The 24,585-nt window shown below is 39.8% G+C and overlaps 1 protein-coding gene across 6 annotated transcripts in view; it reads left to right on the top strand.

Annotated features, from left to right (window-relative positions):
- The window catches only part of LOC488248 (cytidine monophosphate-N-acetylneuraminic acid hydroxylase), a 143,875-nt gene extending 119,536 nt beyond the window's left edge, over nucleotides 1-24,339 (top strand). For all 6 annotated transcript variants that reach the window (XM_038584299.1, XM_038584298.1, XM_038584303.1 and 3 more), the window contains exons 10-15: nucleotides 5,243-5,383; nucleotides 9,770-9,944; nucleotides 12,039-12,155; nucleotides 17,827-17,942; nucleotides 20,440-20,535; nucleotides 22,942-24,339. In XM_038584299.1, the coding sequence (XP_038440227.1) occupies nucleotides 5,243-5,383; nucleotides 9,770-9,944; nucleotides 12,039-12,155; nucleotides 17,827-17,942; nucleotides 20,440-20,515 (625 nt within the window). In that variant the 3' untranslated portion in view covers nucleotides 20,516-20,535; nucleotides 22,942-24,339. The remainder of the gene's footprint in view (nucleotides 1-5,242; nucleotides 5,384-9,769; nucleotides 9,945-12,038; nucleotides 12,156-17,826; nucleotides 17,943-20,439; nucleotides 20,536-22,941) is intronic.
- Nucleotides 24,340-24,585: the final 246 nt, after the last annotated feature.

The raw sequence follows: 24,585 nt of genomic DNA, 5'->3' as shown, positions 1-24,585 counted from the left end.
GGGACTCTGTCCATTCCACTAAGTTATTTAATTTGTTATTGTACAATTGTTCATAGTCTTATCTTCTAATTCTTTTTATTTTTGTAAGGTTAGTAGTAATGTCCCTGCTTTATGATTTAGTTATCTGTATCTTCTTTTATTATTTGTCTGACTAAAGGTTTGTAGACTTTGTTGATCTTTTCAAAGAGAAAACTTATTGATCTTTTTAAACCAACTTTTGGTTTCATTGATTCTCTCTACTGACCTTTCTTCTTTTGTAATATAGATGTTAGAGCTATAAATTTTCCTCTGAGCACGGCTTTTACTACATTTCGTGTTTTTTATTTTTTACTTTTTATTTTTTTTTTTATTTATGATAGTCACAGAGAGAGAGAGAGAGAGGCAGAGACACAGGCAGAGGGAGAAGCAGGCCCCATGCACGGGGAGCCTGACGTGGGACTCGATCCCGGGTCTCCAGGATCGCACCCTGGGCCAAAGGCAGGCGCCAAACCGCTGCACCACCCAGGGATCCCCTTTTTCATGGGTTTTATATGCTGTGTTTCTGTTTTCATTTTATCGCTAAGTACTTTCTCATTTCCCTTGTAATTTCTTTTATTTATTGGTTAAGAGTGTAGTATAGTTAACATTCAGTTATTTCTACATAAACCTGTAGGTTTATTGCAATGTCCATCAAAATCCTGGCAGAAGTTTTTTGTATATACAGACAACCTAACTCTATGATTCATAGGAAAGGTAAAGGAATTAGAACAGCCAAAACAATTTTGAGAAAGAATAACTTTGGAGGGCCCACACTGCCCAATTTTAAGATTTGTTATAAAGCTACAGTAATTAAAGCAGCATGATATCAATGAAGGGATAAACACTGGATCAATGGAATAGAGTAGAGAATCCAGAAATAGATCCACACAAATACGAACAATTGATTTCTGACAAAGGTATAAAACAATTCAACAGAAAAAAGATCTTCAATAAATGTTATTAGAACATATGAATTGGACATTCATATGCAAAATAATAATCTCAATTAGATTAATTGAGATTAAATAAATTAATAATAATCTCAATTTAGACCACACATTGTATACCAAAAAATAATCCAAAATGGATCATAGACCTAAATGTAAATATAAAGCTATAAAACTTTTAGAGGAAAATGTAGGAGAAAATCTTCATAATTTTCAGTTAGGCAAAACCTTCTTATTATATATAACACCAAAAGCGTAATCCATAGAGAAAAGTTTAATATATTGGACTTTATCAAAATGAAAATTTTTTCTCATGAAAGTCACTGTTACGAGAATAAAAAGACAACAAAGAATGTGAGAAAATATTTGCAAATCAAATATTTGACTAATAACTTGTATCCAGAAAATATATCTCTCAAAAATCAGTGTCAGAAAACAAAGAACTCAATAGTAACTGGGCAAAACATTTGAACAGGTACTTCACCAATGAAGATATATAGATGTAATAACATAAGAAATGATGGGCTCATATCAGTAGCCATTAGGAAATGCAGATTGAAACCACAGTGAAATAAAGTTTTGATAAATCAACAATATCCAGTTATGGTAAGGATGCAGAACAATAGAACCTCTTACAAATTATTGTTGGGAATTCAAAACGGTACTGCCTCCTGGAAAACTATTTGGTTGTTTCTTTAAATATGCATTTATCATATGACCCAGGAATCCCACTCCTGGGTATTTGCCGTTGCGAAGTTAAACTTCTATTACACAAAAACTGTATACAGATATTAAAAGCAGTTCTATTCATAATTACCAAATCAACTCAAATATCATTCAACAAGTAAATGCATAAACAGACGATGATACGTCTATACCATAGAATACAATAAAAAGTAAATATTGATATACACAACAACACGGATGAATCTCAAAGGCATCATATACCAAGTGAAGGAATCAGTTTCAAAAGGTTACATATTGTATGATTCTGTTATCATGGCATTCTGGAAAAGGCAAAACTGTAGGGGTGGAGAACAAATCAGTGGTTGCCAGGGGTTGGGCTTGAGGGAAGGTTTGACTGAAGTGGAGCAACATGAGAGAGTTTTTGAGAGGTGATGGAATGGCTCTGTATAGTGATTGTGGTGGTGGTTGCACAAAGCTGTTCATGTGTTAAAATTCATAGAATCATTCACACAAAGTAAAAATATTGAATGCAAATGGATATTTTAATTTAAAATAATTTTTTTGTTTAAAAAACAAAAAAGCAAATAGTTATTCTTAACATCTTCAGCCATGGTAGTTAAAGCTAGCATATTTGTTTAAGTCAGGTTGCACATTTCATGGAACTCATAACCCCTTAAGAAAAGAATATGTATGGTTTATCCATTCTGTCATATTGGAACATAGTTTTATTATTTTCAATGTTAAGATCTCATAGATATTTTAATTTTGCTTTTATAAGATTCTGTAATTATATATAGAATTGACTTTATCCTTAGTACATGCAGTGATTCAGCCTCTAACTATATTTTTTTATGAGAGAGTATGAGTACCATCTGCTTTATGATGCTCCTCTTTTTCCTCCATACTGGGAATACTCTGTGATCAAATGGGAAGGACTACCTTTGTGCAGACAGGGAATGCATATGTCGTTGTACTCAAGAGGAAATTGTTGTAATAATTCACTTATCTAAATTTGTTGGGTATTACATATTTATTTTAAATTTATTGGATGATAAACCGTCCTCAAGATAAGTTCATAACAATATCCTGTAAGGACTGGCCATGATTTCCCATCCATTAGAGGAGCACGTAGAAGAAATCATGTATATGGAATTTAGCTTCTCTTTCTACCACTTATTAGAAGCAATTAATTGACTTCTCTAGGCTTCATTTGTCTCATTATTAAAACATGACTGCTTTTGCTTTAAAGTTCTGTGGTCTGTGACATACCTACTTGTGTTTAATCAGTTAATATGTCTGATTGCTGATATATTTCCTTTCTTTTGACCTTCTTGTTGACATTATTTAGCTGCCTCTTATCTTCCTAATCCTTCTGGAAAGACTGACCTAAGATTAAAAAATAATTCCTTGAGATGAATATTGTTCATTATCATTTATCATTTATTGAGCAGCACTGTTCTAAGAGAAGCAGAGATGAAATGATTGTCATCAGAGTTATGGTCTACTGGAAGAGAAAAACAATTAAAATACAGAATGCTAAGTGGTATGATACCTGTGTGTTCTGGAGGCAGTGGGATGCCATGAGGGTCAGAAGATGACTGGGTGAGACTATGAATCTGAGTTTTGAAGTATGAGTAGACACTGACTAGCAGAGATGGAGAGATGGTGAGGTGAGAAGTACCGTGCAGGATAGGGGACTCAGTCTAGGGGACTAAGGAGGCATGCACTGGAGGAGCCAGGAAGTCATATGGTGAACAGCATTGTGTGTGCCACTGCTTATAGCTTGGATTTTGACCTGAAGGAATGAGGAGCCCAATAAAGGAGTCCGATGAGGAACAGGGACATAATGAGGTGTGAACTGGGGAGCTTAGGTTGTATGTCTGTGTGGTGGGAAGGGAAACAGAAATGTTGATTCTGGAGGCCAGTTTGAGAACCATTACCGTAATCTAGGAAGAACCGTAATCTAGGAGAACCGTAATCTAGGAAGTAACGATGAGTGACGGTGAGGATTGAGAAGCCAGTTCAGACTCCAGAGGTGTTAAGGAGGTTGAACTCCCAAGAACATGAAGAACCAGATGTGGTGGGTACTTGATTACAGGACACATGACTACTTAATATACTGCCTTTTAAAATAATTGCAAGCCACTCTTCAGTGTGTATGTAATGGGCAAATGTTGCTCTCTATACTGGGAGTACCCCCGAGAGGGTGTCATCTCAGTATTGGTTTTACTATTATTTTAGAGGGAGACAAAGAAGCATCAGGAAGTGAATTTTGTGAATACCTCACATTATGTTTTAATAGTGTTATGGTTTGGGAGATCAGTTAGTGAATCATCTTGAGACTAGAGGTAGTAAGAAGAGGAGACAGAGTGGTGGCACTGCTTCAAAATGAGTTCTGCTCCCACGGGAGGATATTAACTCATATAGGAAGGGAGAAGCTATTCATATCTGTGGGTGAGTTGACCCAGTTGTGCAGTATTGATTCTAGGGTAGTAAATAACATAAGTCACCCTGGTGCTGCAGAAATACAAATGCTTACATATGTTTTGTATCTGTCCATCTGCCTAAAATTATCTATTGGGTCTAAGTCATAGCTCCAGAGAGTAAAATTCCCTTTAACAGAAATGTCAGTCTATATAACCCATGTCCAATGAAACACAATAACAAATCCTTTTTCTCTGGATCTCCCCTTTTCTGTGCCAAGACCATCACCACCTTCCCATATGTCACTGGAATGGTGATTTCCAGAAAGATTGTGGTTTGGTATTGAATTTGGGAGATGCTCATCTCTGATCAATAGAAGCACAGTTAGAGACTAGGTCTCAGGAGGAGCTATCACTGAGGATGTGTGTACTCTTTTATAATAGGTGGATTCTTCATGGTTTTGAGACTTTCATTTTTATTTTTAATTTTTTTTAGCCTATAAACAATAGAAACTTATTTCTCAGGAGGCTGTAATGTCCAACATCAAAGTGCAGATTCAGTTTCTAGTAAGGATCGGCTTCCTGGCTTTTCAGACTTTGCTCCCAAAGTGGGGGGAGAAGCCCCTCCCTGTGACCTCCTGGGAAGGTTGAGCCCTACTCAAGGTGTGTGGTGGAGAGCTCAGGGGAGCACTGCCATCTGGTGTGCTGACCATGGGCAAGTCACCTGGCCCTTTGAAGCCTTAGTTCCCTTCTCTCGAAAATGAGATACTTAATAGGAGCTATCTCATTGGAGTCTAATGAAGATAAAATCAACTAGTTCATGTTAAGCACTGAGTATTATTCCTGCCAAATAACATCTAGTCCTATATATATTTAATTAATATTAAAAAGAAGAGTATGCCATTCCCACCTATTTAAAATAGTTGGTTTTGGTACATGTAACTTTAATTCCAACCACCGTATGATTATACTTAAAAACAAAGTATAAATACAACTTCTTTTACTAATAATCCTTAGGCCAAGTATAGTCTTTGTTTTTCCATGGGATAAGTGGATAGGATTGTGAAGTGAGAATGTGGAGAAAAAAAAAGTTCTAGCATTGTTCTAATCAGACCATGCATCTGAGAATAAATTACTTTCTTACCTGGGCATGTTCTTATTTCTCAGGTATATTAAGGAAACAAACATCAAAAATGACCCAAATGAGCTTAATAATCTTATCAAGAAAAACTCTGATGTGATAACATGGACCCCACGACCTGGAGCCACTCTTGATCTGAGTAGGATGCTAAAGGACCCAACTGACAGGTTTGGTTTGAATATTTATAGAGGCCAAAGATGGTTTATGGTTTTTTTTTTTTCAATTTTATGAGAAAATAAAGGGCACACCCATGGCCTCTTGACAAGTCCTTATTTGTAGGAATATTGTTTCTGCTGGCTGGCATAGTGAGTTTCTTGTGCAGTAAGGCCCACATATCACTTTTAAAACTGGAAATCTTACAATTTAAGTAAACTATGAAATATCTTTCAAATCTAAGGGGAAAAAATGAGTTTCCCCCCAAGATTTTCATGTTATATAACAAATACTCAAAACGTTTTCCTCATCTCATAAACTTATTTGAGGATGAAGGGTGGGGGGAAATTTTTTCTATCCAGAACTGTTGATAGGCTCAAAAATAAGGTATCTTAAGAAAGCAAACAGCAATAAGCTCGAGAGTTGGTTTCCATATCAGTATAAATGTTACCCAACTGCATGTTTCACGTAGAACACATCTGAACAAGTAGCAGTGCGTTGGGAGTACAATTCAAGAAAAGTTAACACCCATGTGACAGACCTTTATTTTCATAAATACTTGTCTTGAGCCAAATAAAACTGTAAGTTTCTCACCCTTACTTAGAAACTGGATGTGGTAAAGATTGGTGCAAACAATTACCACAGGTGCAGCTGCTCTCTGCCTGCCTCCCCCCACAAAGTCAGTGTGAACGTGGTAATCAGCGATTCTGACCTTTTGTTGACTTCCTGTGTCAAACCACTCGTTGAATCTGGTTCATTCCCCTTTGTAAATCTGCCATAAATCCAGCACTTGCTTCCAGCCTTTTCTGCCATGGCCTGAATTAGGCTTCTCACAATTTTTAGCCTTGATTCCTGCAGGGGTTCCTGACTGGTCTGTGCCTCCACCCCTGCTCTCCCTTGATCTGTACTCTAGGCCAGCTGGTTTCAATCTACTGGTCAAAATCCATGGTGGATTTTGGTGGGTTGTAAAATCAATGACATTGATTATGACCCACATTTTTTAAAAAATGAAACTGAACAGAATAGAATATATTTGAGTGCATTGCATATAACGAAGGTAAGTATTATTTAAGGAAACTTTTGTTTTGCGAGTACCTTTGGGGGACCCCCAGGATCCTGATATAAAATGTTAATTCTTACAGGAATAATAGGAAAAAGTTTGAAAGCCCTTACTCTACATTGCTGCCAGCATAACCTTTTTAAAATGCCAAACTGTTTCTGTTCCTTCCTGCTTACAATTCTTTAGGATTGCCCAAGCACCTCTAGTATAAAAGCAATTTTTATTCTTCAGATCAAGGGTTAAGAGAGGTTTCTAAGTATTCTGGTAGTAGTGGGGCATTCAAGAGCCTTTGTCATTCGGCATTTGCTGAGCTCCCCATCTGCTCGGTCTGGTCTTCCTAGAGCAGAAACTCTCAAACCTTAATGGGTATCAGAATCACCTGAGGAATTTGGATAAATGCACATCCCTGAGCTCCACCTCTGGGGACACTGATTCAGTAGATCTGACATAGAGCCCAGAAATCTGCATTTGTATCACCAAAGCATTCTGGGTAACAGGAGAGTAATACTGTTGGATTCTCAGTAGTGAGATAGAGCACAAGGGACATCGGGGACTAAGTGCTGAACTCTGCTTCATGAGGGAAGGAGAAGATGGGGGAACAGGAAATGTGGTCAAGAAACCTCGATCTGTATGTTAGTAAATTGAACACCAATAAAAAATTAAAAGAAAAAAAAAGAAGGGTACTTGTTGTGATGAGCATGGGGTGTTGTATAGGTTAAATGATGAAACAAATTTTTACCACATGTTAACTAGAATTTAAATAAAAACTTGAAATTTAAAAAAAAAAAAAAAAAAGAAACCTCGATCTGAAATCAGCATTTGAGCTAGGTCAAATGAGGAGGAGTAGTTGAGAGGGAGTGGATGGGAGAGACAGGGGGAGGTGGGGGGTGGAGAAATTCCAGACTCCAGTAGGGGAATGGCATGTGCTGGTGACGGGAGGTATAAATAGTATCGTGAGTTTGGTGAATGCAGATACTTTGAATAAGTGAATAAATGTATGTCATTCATTCAGAAATTATTTACTGAGCTCCTTTGGTATACCTGGGTAGACATCATACTAGGTACAGGGATGCAGCTGAGAAAATGCCTTTCCCTTGTGTGAGGCAGGAAGGCCGAATGGCATGCTGAGGGTGTTGGGGGGCAAGGTCAGAAAGACCCTGTGAGACTGCTCAGGAAACTTGTCTGTGAGTAGTAGCGCTTGAGAAAGTTAAATGCAGCAAAGCAGGAACATCACTGCATTGTGTCCTAGAAAAACCATTTCAGTTTGCAGAGGAGCATGTACTAGGGAAGAGGCTACAGGGAGAATAGCTCAGCTGGGAGGCTATGGCTTTATCTGGGAGAGATCAGCCTTTACATAGACATGGGACAAGGAGTTGCAGAAGTAGTTTGGAGATCGATTTGGAAATTAGCCTTAGGATTTTGTAGTATTTTGTTACAGAAACCAATGCATCTGTAGCTTTGGGAGAACAATGAGCTAAAAGTGTTGTTTCGAGAAGTGGCACCTAGAGATCTACCATCACTTGCCAGATATTTACCAGACGGTGCCTATTTCCCTCCTTACACTTCCCTTATCCAGATCACATCCTGTTCTGTTTCTAGGATTCAAGATTCCATGTCTCACGCAATGATCCCTTTTCACACTGGATGGGCAGAGCTCCAGGAGGGTCACAGAACTCTTTTGTCCATATTGCCCACTGGGTTTCAAAATAAAATTACCCATCTTTTTTTTTTTTAAGATTTTATTTATTTATTCATGAGACACACACACGCACGCACAGAGAGAGAGAGAGAGAGAGAGAGAGAGAGAGGCAGAGACACAGGCAGAGGGAGAAGCAGACTCCATGCAGGGAGCCTGATGTGGGACTCGATCCCAGGACTCCAGGATCATGCCCTGGGCCAAAGGCAGGCACTAAACTGCTGAGCCACCTAGGGATCCCCTAAAATTTCCCATCTGTCTGTATCAGCTGTGGTTTGATGAGTACAATAAGAGGATTATAAATTAGAGACACGAAAATCTGGATATTTCTCAAAGCCAGGCTAAAACTGTCCATACGCTCAATAGACATTTGTTGAGCCTGTTCTATGTGCCAGTCATGGTTGTTACTTCTTTTTTTAAAAAAATTTTTATTTAAATTCAATTTGCCAGCATATAGCATAACACCCAGTGCTCATCTTAGCACATGCCCTCCTTAGTGCTCATCACCCAGTTACCCCATCCCTTCACCCACCTCCCCTTCTCTGACCCTTTGTTTGTTTCCCAGAGTTAGGAGTCTCTCATGGTTTATCTGAGTGGGGAAAAATTAAAGAGGAAGAGAAACAATGGTTGCTACTTCCATCAAACTTATATTCTGGTGGAGATAGAGGGGCAGGACAGGAGCAAGCAGACATCCACAAAATAAATATGACCACATGATGTTCAACATTTCCATAATTTAGCTACTTGAATCAAAAGGGTCCAAATCAGTGGTTTTCCAACTTTTTTTTTTTTTTTTTCCCCACCAGACATGGACTTTTAGCTTTAACTGTTTCTGGCTTGGAAACCCATCACACGGATTAACAGGAGCTTAGGCAAAGAGTCAGGCCCAATCCTTGTGGGTCCCAAGTTACTACTTTCAGATGCCTGAGAATCATCTAGGCAGTTTGACACCTACTCGACTGGTCAACAGTTGATATTCAAGTGCTAACTTTTGCCTTCCTTCTTTCATGGTCCTCTCACCTTTCTGTCTTCTCTGCTCCCCGTGGAATTCCTCCTTTATATCCCCACGTCTAACTATTTGCCTAACTATTTGCCTCAAGCCACCTTGCACACTGGTTATGCCCTGTGGTCGGTCATCTCTGATTTCCTTTAACTGGCCATTTTGCATTTCTATAGGCAAAGTCATCCAAAACTATCGCATGTACCCAGCAACCTTGGGTAATATGCCCCCTGAACATGAAACAGATGTCTAGAGCCACTGCTCACGTGTGCAGGACAGAGCTCCCAGAAGGGTAGAACTCTTGGCTTTGCTCCTCTTCCATAAACCCTACCCTGCCAACTCCTATAGGGAAAAAAATCTCCTTATTGGACATGTATGTGGCCACACACCTTCCATAGCCTAAGGTTTCGTACCAGGATTAAAGAGGGCATCCAATAGTTATTTTTAAAATTTTAATGTAATTTGTAATTTAAAAAATATTTTTAGAGTTATAGAAAAGTTGCAAAAGATAAGAGAACTTTCCTGTATTCCTATCCTCAAACTTTCCTTAATGTGAACATCTTGCATAATTATAATACAGTCATCAATACCCAAGGACCTAACATTGTCACAATACTACTAACTCTCACCTCTGTGTCTTCAAGCAAGGGCATCATAGAGCCTCCAAATGGGACAAAAATTTACAAGGATTCCTGGGACTTTGGACCATATTTGAAAGTCTTGAATGCTGCAGTAGAAGATGAAATATTTCTTCACTCATCCTGGATAAAAGAATATTTCACTTGGGCAGGATTTAAGGATTATAACCTGGTGGTCAGGGTACGTCATCAGTATTATTTGTCTTTGCTTTGTTATATTATGGAAATATACGAAATTCCCCTTGGTGTTCCAATTTGTTTCTCAATAAACATTCATCAAACGCTACCAACTGCTTCACGGAGCAGATTTGACCATGTGATAAATGATCCCATGTTGAAAATGTAAGGACTCTTCCCTCAAGTGCAGCTCAGTTGCTCTGGTATTCTTTTGCCTCACATCACCATGTTTGTTGTTGTGTTTTTCTGGGTGTTTTGTTCAGTGTGGCAGAAATCAGCTGTTTAAACTGTGGGGCTATAAGGTGCTATCCCCCTGATGAGGTAGTGATGTGGAGCAGAGTGACATAGAAGCAGGTACCTCTTATCGGAAGCTGTGGCAAGCAAGAACCAAATCACACAAATTAGCTCCAGCACATACACACACAGCTCAAAAGCCAAGTGGTTCAAGTTAGAACCTGGTCACTGAAGTTGAAGGTGTATCCAAAAGCAAAGTGAGTACTAAGAGGTAGGGGGATGTGAGAGGAAGAGGATGCCTGAAATGCAGCCGGGAGTACTACAGAGTCTGAATAACCAGCTACTCACATGTATATTTTATCTGGGACGCTGAGTTTAGGGCGCATCAGGAAATAGACAACATTCACTCTTAGAGACAAAGATCGGGGATCCTCAGAGTGAGGACTATTCCCAAGTTTAGTTTTCAACCCCTGAACAGTAATACCAGGCAATTCTTGCCTTCTTTTTTTTTTTTTTTTTAAGATTTTATTTATTCATGAGAGACACAGAGAGAGGCAGATAGACATAGGCAAAGGGAGAAGCATTCTGACTCCTCGCAGGGAGCCCAGTGTGGGACTCGATCCCAGGACTCCGAGATCATGACCTGAGCCAAAGGCAGACACTCAACCACTGAGCCATCCAGGTGCCCCAATTCTTGCCATTCTTAAAAACTGGGAATCCTAAAAACCTGCCCCAGGGGATCAGTGTCAGTCTCTGACAATTTTGCTGGTCAGTAGTGAGAGAAGTTTGAGTATGCTCACGAATACGGTTACAAAGTTGTCAGTTTTCTTTTCTTGGGATGAGCTGCCATAATTCCAAATCATTATTCCCTCTCTATTTTTGAGGTGTTAAAAGAATTCTTCCTTAATGAAATAAAAGTAGATGGAAGAATTTTTTTTTCTTAAGTCCTCACTTGGCAAAATAAAACACAGTTGACCCTGGAGCAACACAGGTTTGAACTGCACTTATAGGCAGGTTTTTTTTTGTTTTTTGTTTTTTGTTTTTTTTTTAGCAGTCCAGTACTGTAAATGTTTTTTTTTCTCTTAGGATTTTCTTAAGAATATTTTTTTCTCCCCTCTGTCATGAATAAATAAAATCTTAAAAAAATACTTTTTTCTCTAGATTATTGTTTATTGTAAGAATACAGTATATAACACATATAATGTACAAAGCATGTGTTAATCAACATTTTATGTTATCGTGAGGCTTCTGGTCAATGTACTATTTGTGGTTCTGTTGTGGGGAAGTCAAGTTATATGTGGATTTTCAGATGCATGGGAGGGGGGCAGGGGAGGGCATCTGTGCCCCCCCAACCCCTGTGTTGTTCAAGGGTACTGCATTGGTATTTATATTAGCTCCCGAATATTTTTTAGAAAATTGTCTTTGAAATCCACAGATCTGAAAAACATTGGTCTAAATGATATTTTCAGTTGGACAATAAGCATGAAAAAGAAAGTATATTTTTCACGGAACTGTATATGTTCAGCAGCTATGTAATGATGAGAAACATCGCACATTTTATTGCTTACATCATCTGCAAACTTATCGTCGCATTTGCTGTCTCATTACTAGCAGTGCTCAAGATAATGATAATCTCTGTAGATTGGATTGAAGTTAGCGATATGAAGGAGCTTCCTTGTGTAGAGGCTAGAAGTTGAATATTATCAGTCCGGGAGAAGAGAAACGGAGGGAGAGAATTATCCTAACTCCAATTCATTGCTATCAATTAAGGCTGTTTGGATCTTACACAATCCAGAATTTTTTTAAAGACCTTGACCACCAGATTGATATACTTCTTCCCTTTATCCTGTTGTCATTTGCACAGATGATTGAAACAAATGAGGACTTCAGCCCTTTTCCTGGAGGATATGACTATTTGGTTGACTTTTTAGATTTATCCTTTCCAAAAGAAAGACCAAGCCGGGAGCACTCGTATGAGGAAGTAAGCAGCAACACTGGTGGCCGTACTCTTTCCTGTCTTCCTTTCTGAATACTTTTTTTTATTTTGGGATAACTTTAGATTTCCAGAAAAGCTGCAAGGATAGCACAGAGAATTGTTAACACCTTACTTTACTGTGGTACAGTTATTACAACTAATGAGGCCATAATGAAACATAATTATTAACTCCGGTCCACATTTGCTTCTTTTTGAATTAGTTGCAAAGGGGTTGGCTTCTTTACATGCTGACTTCTAAACAGCTGACTTGCTTAAGCTCTTTTCAGACCTGCAAGCCTTGATCTCTGCCTTTCCCCCCTGCCCTCCAGTGGGGCCTCCTTCCCCAGGTGAGCCCAGTGGGCGTCCCTATAAAAGGGAATTTAGTCAATGTACCTCAACACATATTTGGTTGAACTCCAGTTTTGAGCAAATCCTTGCCTTGTGGCACCATGATGGAAGGGAAGAGCTGTTGCTTTGGAGACACCTTCTAGCTGAGGACTGCTGCCCCATGCCTGCTGATGACAGGCTTTAGTAAGTGATGTAACCTGCCCAAGCCTTGGTTTTTTTCCTTCCACGGGGTGTATTCCCACTCTGCCAGTTTTTTGTGATGTCAAATGACTAATAATGTATGTGAGCACTGTAATTTTAAATTCTATACAACTGTAACAACCATTAGGCAAGTTAGGAGAATATACAGTCTGCCCTTGAACTTATGATAAGCGCCATATAAATGTATGCTACTGAATTGTAGCAATTTGAATGTACCTTTGTATAACAGATGAGTTCTTAAATGCATTTTAATAATTTGACTTGTATATTGATGTTTAGTAAAGTACTTGCCATTGAAGAGAATCCCAGGCTAAAACTTCAGTAAAACCAATAACCTACTGCCTGTTTTATGGGTTTTAAAAAACTGGGTTTTCACATATAGGAAAACCCTATGCAAAGCACCCATTTTAAGAAAATGGATCTATTAAATGTGTTGCTTTATTTAACAAACGCTTCCATAGCTTGAAGCACTTTATAAATACATGTCACTTATTTGACAACAACCTTATGGACAAAATATCACTATATTCCCCATTTGCGGATCATGGTGATGTCCAGGAATTTGCCCAAGGCTGTCCAGCTGTAAGTGGTGGTGCAGAAGACTAACCTCAGTGGTCTAGCTCCAGAGTCCACATATTAGCCACTGTGTTGCTTCTCAAATCTGAATTCACCAAATCTATACATTAAGGTATCTGTTAGCCTTAAAGGAGATTCATCTTTGGATGTTTTTGATTCACAAGTTCATGTAAAATATTTAACCAAAAGTCCCTTTTTCACAGCTTTTCATAATACATCTGTTGGGTAAAGCAAACAGCAGATCTATTGGAGATTTAAATGCACCGTGGGGTGAATCATTGTGCCTGCCGTATACTTGGCACTCTGTAATGTGGCTTTTGGTGCTTTTATCTGCCAGGATTTTTTTTTTTTTAAGATTTTATTTATTTGAGAGAGAGAGGCAGCAGGTATGTGAACACAAGCACAGGGGTGGAGAAGGAAACTCCTCACTGAGCAGGGAGCCCAAAGCAGAGTTTGATCCCAAGACCCTGGGATCATGACTTGAGCCGAAGGTAGACACTTAACCAACCAAGCCACCCAGGGGTCCCATCTGCCAGGATTTTAGTGAGATTTCTTATGCTGAAGTTGATGCTACCCTTGGGAAAGCACCTCTCCTTGCTGCCTGGAGCCCTCTCATGCTACTGGTTTTTTTTTTCCCATAAGTTTTTCAAACTCATATGTAGATTTTCTATTTCACCAACTCTCCCTCTCTCCTAGAACATGGTTCCTGTAGTCGACCTCCTCCTGCTCCAAACTGGATGGGTTCCTCTAGGTCTGCTGCAAATCTGCCATCCTACAACATCCCTTATCTGCTTCCAGACTCCACCAAGGTCTAAACTCTCTTTGCTTCAGACTCTCTGCTTATAACCCCCGAAGAAAGGGTGTGTGGGAGCTAAACTTCAGATACTTTCCTGCCTCACGCAGCAGGATGGTTTAGCTGAGCACAGGATGCTGGCTGGCAAATCACTTTCCATGGACACCCGGAGGCATTGCTCCTTTGGCTTCTCATATGCAATGCTGCTCACCGCAGGCTGATCTTTCTTCATTTGTAAGTGACTTTCAAGAAATAGGGATTCGTCTGTATTTACCAATAAAAAGACTTTTATCAAGCTGATTTAGGGCTTTCTGTATATGTATGGGACTTGCCATCCAGCAGGCTGGACTTAGAGGCAGAGATTCCGGGCTTCAGTGCTCACAACCGGCCCAGGGCAGATCCTGTAAACAGGACTGCTTCGTGGAGACTGTGGGAGGCAAGTGCTGGGTGGGAAGGGGACAGTGCCTGATGAGCTCCAGTTGGTCTGAATTTACCAGAGACCTTGGAAGTCTGGATTTTTCTGTGAAATACCCAGATGACACATTAGCAGAAAGCTAATTCAGGTTTTTAAAGGGGACTGTAGGCTCTGTGAAACAAAACTAAATTTGGTGGTCACCAGTTTGAGTTATGAAGGCAGGGAGCCGGCTGTTAGGCTGGGGGTCTCCTAAGTACCAAAGTGTGGAGCTCCTAGCTTCAGGACATCATGATGATACCACCTACTCTTGTTTTGCCCCCCAAATCGATTCCATTTACTCAAGAGAACTGACTGAATATATTTGGTGAGAGCAAGGCATGGGCCTAGGAAGGGGTCATCTGTTTGACATATGTTGTGCTGTCCTCATTGTCGTCCTTGGGAACCCACCTCTACTCCTGGCACATCTGGATGCCCCTCCTCATACATTCTGGTATCCTGCAGACTATGTGGTTGCCACTGATCAGCCTGCTTTTTTCCAGATTCAAGTTATTTGAAATCTCCTACTTGTCATTGACTTACTTTGTTTCCTGTTTTTTGGCAGCTTATACCTGTGTAAGTGTGTTGTGAACATTTTACTTGGGCCTGGGAGTGCAGAGAAGACACATTTAGCATGTGATCTGTCCTTTTTTTTTTAAAGATCTATTTATTTATTTGAGAGAAAAACTGTAGTACAGGACAGGGGGGTGGGACAGAGGGAGAGAATCTCAAACAGACTTTGTGCTGAGCACAGAACCTGACATGGGGCTTAATCCCACCACCCTGAGATCATGACCTAAGCTGAAATCAAGAGTCAGATGCCTAACCAACTGAGCCACCCAGGTGCCCCTTGTCCATCTTTTTGACCTGGAGTTCTTTCTTTCCCTTGTTTTCTTTTTGCATATATTTTTTTATTGGAGTTCTATTTGCCAACATATAGCATAACACCCAGTGCTCATCCCGTCAAGTGCCCCCCTCATAACCCATCACCCAGTCACCCGTCATCCCCCCCCACTTCCCCTTCCACTACCTATGTTCATTTCCCAGATTTAGGAATCTCTCATGCTTTGTCTCCCTCTCTAATTTTTCCCACTCATTTTCCCTCCTTTCCCTTATAATCCTTTTCACTATTTCTTATATTCCCCATATGAGTGAAACCATATGATGATTGTCCTTCTCCGATTGACTTACTTCACTCAGCATAATACCTTCCAGTTCCATCCACATTGAAGCAAATGATGGGTATTTCCTGATAATCCTTCTGCATTCTTTTGGAATCTCTCTTTCTCCAGGCATCACTAAAAGTTCTTATTTCCCTCCAGAGCTCTATGTTCAACTCTCTCTTCCTCTCTAGTCTCTTCCTAGGTGACCTTGTCTGCTGACACCACTTCTCTGCTAATGACTCCAGAATCCATATGTCCTGCCCTACACCATGGTCCTTCTTGAGATTCTTTATAGTCAGTTGCCTGCTAGATATATCATCACCCAGATTCCTAAGTCCTTGGTACCTCCTTTTCAACTTGTTCAAAATTCAACGTATCCTCTCCTTTTCTTTTTTTTTTTTTTTAAGATTTTATTTATTTATTCATGAGAGACACAGAGAGAGAAAGAGAGAGAGAGGCAGAGATACAGGCAGAGGGAGAAGCAGGCTCCATGCAGGGAGCCTGACATGGGACTCGGTCCCAGGTCTCCAGGATCAGGCCCTGGGCTGAAGGCAGTGCTAAACTGCTGAGCCACCTGGGCTGCCCACCTCTTCCTTTTCTAGAACTGTCCTTTCTCCTTTTCTGGATTATTGGCAATATTGTACACTGACCATGAGCCACATTAGACACAGAGGAGTAACAACCCTCCACCCTTCCTTGTCCCTCATCCCCAGAGCTAACCAGTCACCCAGACCTTCCCAGTTTCTACCCTAAATATTTCTCATTCCTCTCTCCCGGTCTCCCATGTGCTCTTCTCCAGATGGAAAGGTCAGAAAGGCTATCTACCCTCCTATGAGGAACTAGACTGGATCCCACAACTTATGAGGGGCAACCTCCTTCTGATTAAACTGTGCTGTCAGGTTTCTAAATCTGCTGGCAAAAGAACAGAACCTCTCAGCTGTGTTTCAGTTCATAATGCATGTAGTTTTATAGGAATGGTGCAGGCAAGAGAAACTAATGCAAGATGTCCATCTTCTATTCCTTAGTTGACGCTTAATAGCCTGCCATTTGGGGCACCTGGGTGAGCATCTGCCTTTGGCTCAGGGTGTGATCTTGGGGTTCTGAGATCGAGTCCTGCTTTGGTCTCCCCATAGGAAGCCTGCTTCTCCTTCTGCCTATGTCTCTGCCTCTCTCTGTGTCTCTCATGAATAAATAAATAAAATCTTAAAAAAAAATAGCCTGTCATTTATTACAGTTTCCCTCAACTGGCATTCATGTGCTATTTTCCAGGGGAAAAAAATCTGAGGCCCTATGCTGAACAGGCTCGTGGTGAACTTGAATGCTGGTACTAATGAAACGTCAAAGCCACATCTTTTCTTAGGATCCTGTCCCTTGGTATTACTTCATGCTCCCTGTTATAAATGATACCATTTTTTTTCCTCACAAGAGTCCTGTAAGAGAGGCTTAGCAAGGTGAAGGTCACATGATTATTAAGCGCTGGGCTGACACTCAAAACCACCTCTGCTTGTCTTCTAATCCTGTGCTCCCTTAACTATTTACCAGCCTCCATGTCAGGAGTTGGAATTCTTTAAAGGTAAGGGCTTGACCACCTAGTGAAGGTAATCTTGCCCTGTGGATGGCCTGAAACACACAGATTACTGTAAACCTGCAGGCTCTGCTTTGCCGCTGAATGTCTAGGCTGGAGACTAGAACACTACACCTAGAATAACGCTACAGCGCACGTATTTGCGGAGAGCTTACTGGGTGCCAGGCCTCAGTGTAAGTCTTGACTCACATAATCCTCGTAACAGCCCCTGAGGGATGTTCCATTGTCTCTGTTGTGTAGATGAGAAAACCACGGCACAGAATGGTTGCCAATTTCACACAGCTAGAACATGGATTTGAACCCAGGGATGTGACTCTGTGCTGTCAGCTGCTATGTTTGCATCCCAGCTCCTGATCCCTTTCTTGTTCTACTTTCCTCAATTCCTGGTGCACTCACAGTCCCTTCTCTCCCCCTAGCCTGTCATATCTACTCCATTTGACTTTTCCCCATGACGGCCCTATTGCCTGCCGTCATAGGCAGCTGCTTCTCCTGGGGACTTGAGGGGTTGATGCTCTGTGCTGGCTGGGTCACTCCTGCTAGTTGTTCTGTATCTGTTTCAGATTCGGAGCCGGGTTGATGTCATCAGATATGTGGTGAAAAATGGTCTACTCTGGGATGACTTGTATATAGGATTCCAAACCCGGCTGCAGCGGGATCCTGACATATACCATCATCTGTAAGTCTGAAAATGTCTGTCACATGCTAGGCCATTGCAGAGGAGAACATGGATACATACACACAGTCAGGGTCTGACTATGCCCCGGAATTCTGATGGAAATGTGAGATTCCACCATTAGGGCTTCATTTCTCTTAACCTGTAAAAAGCAAGTCTGATTAGGAAAGCAATATTTTATTTATTTATTTTTCAAGATTGTATTTATTTATTCATGGGAGACACAGAGAGAGGCAGAGACATAGGCAGAGGGAGAAGCAGACTCCCTGTGAAGAGTCTGATGTGGGACTCGATCCCAGGACCCCGGGATCACAGCCTGAGCCGAAGGCAGATGTTCAACCACTGAGCCACTCAAGTGCCTCTGATTAGGAAAGTAATATTTTAAAGAGTCATCATTTGTACATTCATACAAATGTGTTTCAGTCCCTTTTGGAAGTAGTTTTTGGTATAGGAGATGAAGGGACATTACCAGAGGGAAGGTGTGCATTTGCCAAGACAAGAATGAGAGGCGGTGTTTATGTGACAAAGCCATGGTCCTTCAAGACAATCCTCTCCCATGTCACATTTTTGCCTGTGCCCAACCCCAGTCTGAATTTGGTGGACTGGTTGGTTAAGGGGAATGGCCCACTGAGTTTCTGCCTATCTCCACTTCAAAACTTAAGTCTCTCATTACAAAACTCTACATCTTTAAGATTATATTTGGAACATTTGAGCTGAAATGTCAGAAAGGCCCATTTGCCATTTTTATATTTGCAAAAGGATCACCAAGAGGGAGAATCGTTTCCTATCCTTACCATTGACCCTCTGAAAAACGCAGGAATTTAATTGTAAATAAGCAAAACCTGCCATCTGGCTCTGCCTTGAGCTTGCAAACAGGCATATTTTAAAATTTCTTTTCTTTCCTTTTACTTATTTCCTTTTGAATGTTTTAAAATTACTTTTAGAAAGTATAAAGAACATTGAAGCTTGTTAAAATAAAAGTAAATAACTCTACCCCACCCTTCCCACAAAACCCTATCATTTCCTGCCTCTCCCTCCACCCACTCTCCAGGGCAAACTCTTGATAACAATAAACTCAGTGTATATCATCCTGGCCCTGTTTCTGAGAGTATCAACATTTCTCTAAATATAGTTGTTCTCAATAAACTGTCCCATGTAGTTGGAGGGAAAAGTTTGTTGTTGCTGTTTTTTTTAAATGTAATCCTAGTATATGGTCTGTAATCCATATATGGTCTGTAACTTGCCTTTTTTTACTCATCAGTGTATCTTTGGTATCCTTTCTGTTGAGACACACAAATCAGCTTCAAAATTTTTTTTTTTTAAGGTTTTTAAGTAATCTCTATACCCAAGGTGGGGCTTGAACTCATAACCCCGGAGATCAAGAGTTGCAGTCTCCACCAAGTGAGAGCCAAGCACTCCAAACCTCAAATGTTTTAATGGCTGTAAAACGTTTCAACTTTTGTTAATTTTCAACAGAACATATACGTGACTTCTTCTGGAAAAAAGGGAATGAAGCAACTTTTGAGGAGATTTAAGAGGTTATTTTTCCTAAGAAAATAGTTTCCTCTTGGAAGCTTTTTAGAATATTGATACTAAAGACTTTCTATTATTGTTTTGATAATGCAGGTCGTAAATATAAGAGGAACCCCTAATAAATCTTAGGAAACAGAGCCTAGTATATTTTTGTCTCTCTTCAAATGGGATTTATGAGTTTCTTGAGTATTTTTCTGGTTATAAAAATAGTATAGCTTTACTGCAGAAAATTTGAGAAAAGGTATTTAAAAATTCAAAAAAGGTAAAAAATTCCAAAAAAAAAAAAAAAGTTAAAATAGCAAACGGACCCACCACCCAGAGAGAGCCGTTTATATATCAGTGTCTAATTAATCTTTCCTTTTCATTTACAAGCAGAAACACATGCGCTTTTTGTAAAAATAGCCATATCATGGATACTTTTCTACTTGCGTGTTTACCAGATAATCTTCGATTTATCTGTAATCTATTTCTAACTTTTCCCTATTTGAAACAATGATCCAGCAAATTAACATGTAGGTGTATCTCGCACACTTTCATAGTGATTTCCTCAGGATATGTTCCAAGGAGTGGAGCTGCTAGATCCAGCACAGTACATATGCACCAAAGGCCTAGTCTCTCTAGGAAGACAGTTTACCTCCCCTAATACATATAGGAGAGGACCTATTTACCTGTACCCTTACTAATACCAGATTCTAATGCTTTTGTGTACAGATTATAAATATATATTTTCACATATGAGAATGCCTGAAAGCAAGGCCTGTCACGGTAAAATAAAAATAAGCCGCAGTTGTCGTGTGTAAAGGGATTGCATTCAACACACTGAAAATGTTAATCAACATGAAGAGCTGAAACAGTATGGAAGCACCATCTCTTAGGGGGGATGAGTACCAGGTATCAAACAGATCTTGGCCAAATAATGGTCATGGAAGTTTCCGAAACATATTTCTCTGCTTTACCTCTTTTACAGGTTTTGGAACCATTTTCAAATAAAACTCCCTCTAATGCCGCCCAACTGGAGGTCCTTCTTGATGCACTGTGGGTAGAGCAGATCTGAGTTCCCCAGGTAAGGCATCCCGGAGGTCTGAGAGACACCCTTGTCCTAAGCCTCATCATACTCTCTCTGGCATCTAAATTAAGCAGACACCATACCTGTCAGAAAACCTGACTTCCAGGGGAGTGAGGAGAGCTAACATTGCAAGAACATTCAAGTTTTAAAATAACTAAATAAAATAAATAGTGAGTGTGTTCAGTCTAAATTCATAGGATCTTTGGTTGGTTGGTTGAGATGAACATACAGCCTGTCGATTAACCACACAGAAATTGTCAGTGAGTGTTCAGAGCTAAATCCTGAACACATGCAAAGCAGCAACAAGAACCAACAAGAGAAAAACTAAAAACAAAGTGTGATGGAAAACCTCACCTCCCCATTTGCAGTAGACCTATCTGTTTCAGGCTGATGGAGATCAGGCTGTCTGGCTCAAATTAGTTTTGACATTCCTTCCTACCACTTGAGATGTGATTTTATTAACTGCATTAGAAGTTATGTTTCATCATATGTATTATTAGAAAAATCATGTAATTTTACTACAAAGGTAGTGAATTCTTTGACTCATGCATTTATTTCTATGTTTCTTTATTCCACAAATAGCTATCCCCTCACACGGTGTTGTAATAATCTGTTTTCTCTTCTGGTCAGTAGACTCCGAATTTCTTAAAAGTAAATGCTCTTGCCTGGTATCCCTGGTGCTCAGCACAGAGCCCAGAACACACACGATTTTATGCATGCTAGGCAACAAGGAAGGAAGGAACAGTGAATTTCTCTCTCCTACTGTCAGTACAACATGGCTCTTAAACTACCCAGTAAAATTAAGGTTCAAAGTAGAACATTTCTTTCCATTGTAAAGTTCTTTGCTCCATACTCTAGTCCTTTGTTCGGTTCTCCAGTCTAGCACAAGCATTAGGCGAGATCTTCTAAGGTACGATTATAAACTAGAAGGGATGCTAAGGAAATTCACATATAACTGGATTATAAAGCAGGCTATATTTGTGTTACAAACATGAAGGAGAGAGAGATCACATCTGACTCTGAAATGACCAGGAAGAGCATTATGGAAAAGGTAGTATTTAGGTGGGGAGGGGAGGTGGTGTCTGAAGAATGGCTCAAAGTTTGGGTAAAGTTCTTAATAAAGCAGAAATGGAGGGGAAGGATGGTAGAAAGAATATTCCAGACAGAAAGAGTGGGTAAAGTTAAAAGGAAGAAAAATTCAAGGTAGAGTAGAGCCTTGGCAAGTCCTCCTAGGGTGACAGAGTAGGAAGGGAAGCAGGGATCCCTGGGTGGTGCAGCGGTTTGGCACCTGCCTTTGGCCCAGGGCACGATCCTGGAGACCCGGGATCGAATCCCACGTCAGGCTCCCGGTGCATGGAGCCTGCTTCTCCCTCTGCCTATGTCTCTGCCTCTCTCTCTCTCTCTGTGACTATCAAAAATATATTTAAAAAAAAAAAAAAAAAAAAAGGAAGGGAAGCAGAGAGGAGGCATGTGTGGTGCTGGGAAAATAGAGTCCGGGTGCTCAGTGGAGATGCTAAGCACATTCAGTGATTAGAGACGCTAGGAGGCATGGAAGGTAAGGAGGAAACAGGTAGAGAAAGCACAGAGTTCAAGGGCTTGGAGCTGGAGAAGTTCCAACAGATGGTCAGAGGTGCTTCTGTGTAAGCTGGTGAGTGAACTGAGCAGAGATAAAGGTAACAAAGTCAGGAGGTCAGTGTGTGCCTTGTGAAGTTGCTGTGTCAGGGAAGCAATAAAGTACGATGGTCAACACCTCAGACCTGGAATAACTCCTACAATTAAAATCTTGGCTCGGTCACCTACTGTATGACCTTGGGCAGATTAGTGAACCTCCCTGGGTGTCAGGTTTTCATCTGTAAAGTGGATCTAATAATAACAGCTACCTCACAGGGATAGGTCACACATCAAGCACTTATCCTGAAAGAGTGAGTGAGCACATGATAAGTGAAGAATGAACGTGGACTGTCTCGACCTGATGCAATGAACAGGAGTGTCCTGTGACCTTCAGTCAGTCACTTGGTGAATCTGTAGCAAGATGGGAGAAGACTCATAGTCCAGGTCACATTCCAGTTTCAGATTCCCGCTGACCTCAAAGCGTCAAATACTATGTAACTTGAACTAAAGAATAAAATTAAAAATTTGTCCCAGGGGTACCTGGGTGGCTTAGTCAGCTAAGTGTCTGACTCTTATTTCGACTCAGGTCATGATCTCAGGGTTGTGAGATTGATTCTGGCATGGGGCTCTGCACTCAATGTGGAGCCTGCTTAAGACTCTCTCTGTGCCCCCCTTTGTCATCCCCCCACCTACTTTTGTACTCTCTCAAATAAATAAATCTTCAAAAAAATGTGTCCAAATGCAATAAAAATGAAAAAGTATTAAAGTGAGATTAATACTTAATATCTTTAGTTCACAGAGATGCCAAAAAAACAGAAAATTCAAGAATTTACTGACGCTACATCTTGATCACAGGAAGCTTATACTAAAGAATCACCTTGCGGACATCAATGATGGATAATTACACGTTGGATTTGCGAGATGTTCACATATCTTATGTTTGTGGGTCACTACATAGCTGAATTTATGAATGAATTTATGAATTTATGATTTATGAATTTATGTTTTACTTATTCTATACCCGATTCTCTGTAAAAGAACCGATGACCCTACAGGAACAGATTGTCTGTGGGAAGAAGATGTGAACCCAGGCATTGAAGAAATAGAACAAGAAGAGACAATTCTCTAGAGGACAATGAGGAAACCAGAAAGGAATAAGAGAGCAAAAGTTGGGTTAGAAAAAGAGAAGAAAGAAGAGAAATAGATAAATGAATGACCATGGGAAGAGAACAGGAAGGAGGAAAAACCTAAAATAGAATTATGAAAGGAGCATATACTAATAGACATTTTGTTCCTGTAAGAGATTGATTCCTATAATAGGGTCCATTAAAAGAATTGGGTAAACAGAGCTCATAAGCTGTTTTCAGTTTTTTAGAAAGCTTTGTTGGAATCATGCATTTGTCAAAACAAGGCTGCAGAAGCTCCGTTCCAAGGTAAAATTTCATTGGGACTGAAATGATTTTGATTCAGGCACAGAATTAGTCATTTCATGCAGCTTATAAATTCTAACCAATGAAAAGATCTTTGATTAATAAAAATATGAATACTAACTAGCAATAAAGTAAGTTTTATAGACAAAAATCTTTCAAAATCAGAAAAATCAACAATAAAAATCTATACCTTGAAAAAATTGAGAAATCCTCTTTTGAACATGTAAAAACATTGTTTCAATGGCTAAGATAGGCAACTAATTTGTTTCTAGTACTGTCTGTAGTTTTTGATGATATTTGCATGATTAGGGCACAGCCATTCAAATTTATCCCTAGAAAATGTGATAGTTAACAAGGGTTCTATTTTATATGTTGATGTTTTCTAGTACAACACACACACACACACCTCATTAATTGAACATCAACATTGATTTTCTGAATATATATACTACCTCTTTAATTCAGAAGATATGAGAATCCAGTGGTCGAATTAATCTCCTTAAATATCTAAATTCACACTTGGTTATGAAAATGATGATCTGTTTCTCATTAAGATTAATACCAATGATATTCCATTACTCTGGTTTACCTCACTCATTATACTTAGGCACATTTCACAGAAATACTTGTAATTCAGGAATTGTATTTTGTGATTTACACTATGTGGTTAATTATTCAATTACTAATGAAAATTAATATATATATATATGTATGTTAAAATGTTTATGATGAGCAAATAAAGACCATTTTAAAATGTGAATTTGTTTTCTCACCTATCTTTATTTTCATGCTGGCTTTCTCAGTGATGTCCTTCTGTTACCTTCCCTCCAAAAATTCTTCTATATCATCAAGACTTCCAGTCCATCAATTGTGCATGTCCCCCCACTTTGCTTCTTACTCATCTTAGATGGTTCTTTTCTATCTGTGTCCACATTACCTCCCTCTTTTTTATTCTACTCCACATCACCTGCCATTTTTCCCTCTCAGACCTCATTTCCATGACTTA

This window comes from Canis lupus, chromosome 35 (assembly GCF_011100685.1).
Source record: "Canis lupus familiaris isolate Mischka breed German Shepherd chromosome 35, alternate assembly UU_Cfam_GSD_1.0, whole genome shotgun sequence".
In the NCBI taxonomy this organism is placed as follows: Eukaryota; Metazoa; Chordata; class Mammalia; order Carnivora; family Canidae; genus Canis; species Canis lupus.
Note: the sequence above shows the minus strand (reverse complement) of the source record. Positions and strands in the feature narration are given on the sequence as shown.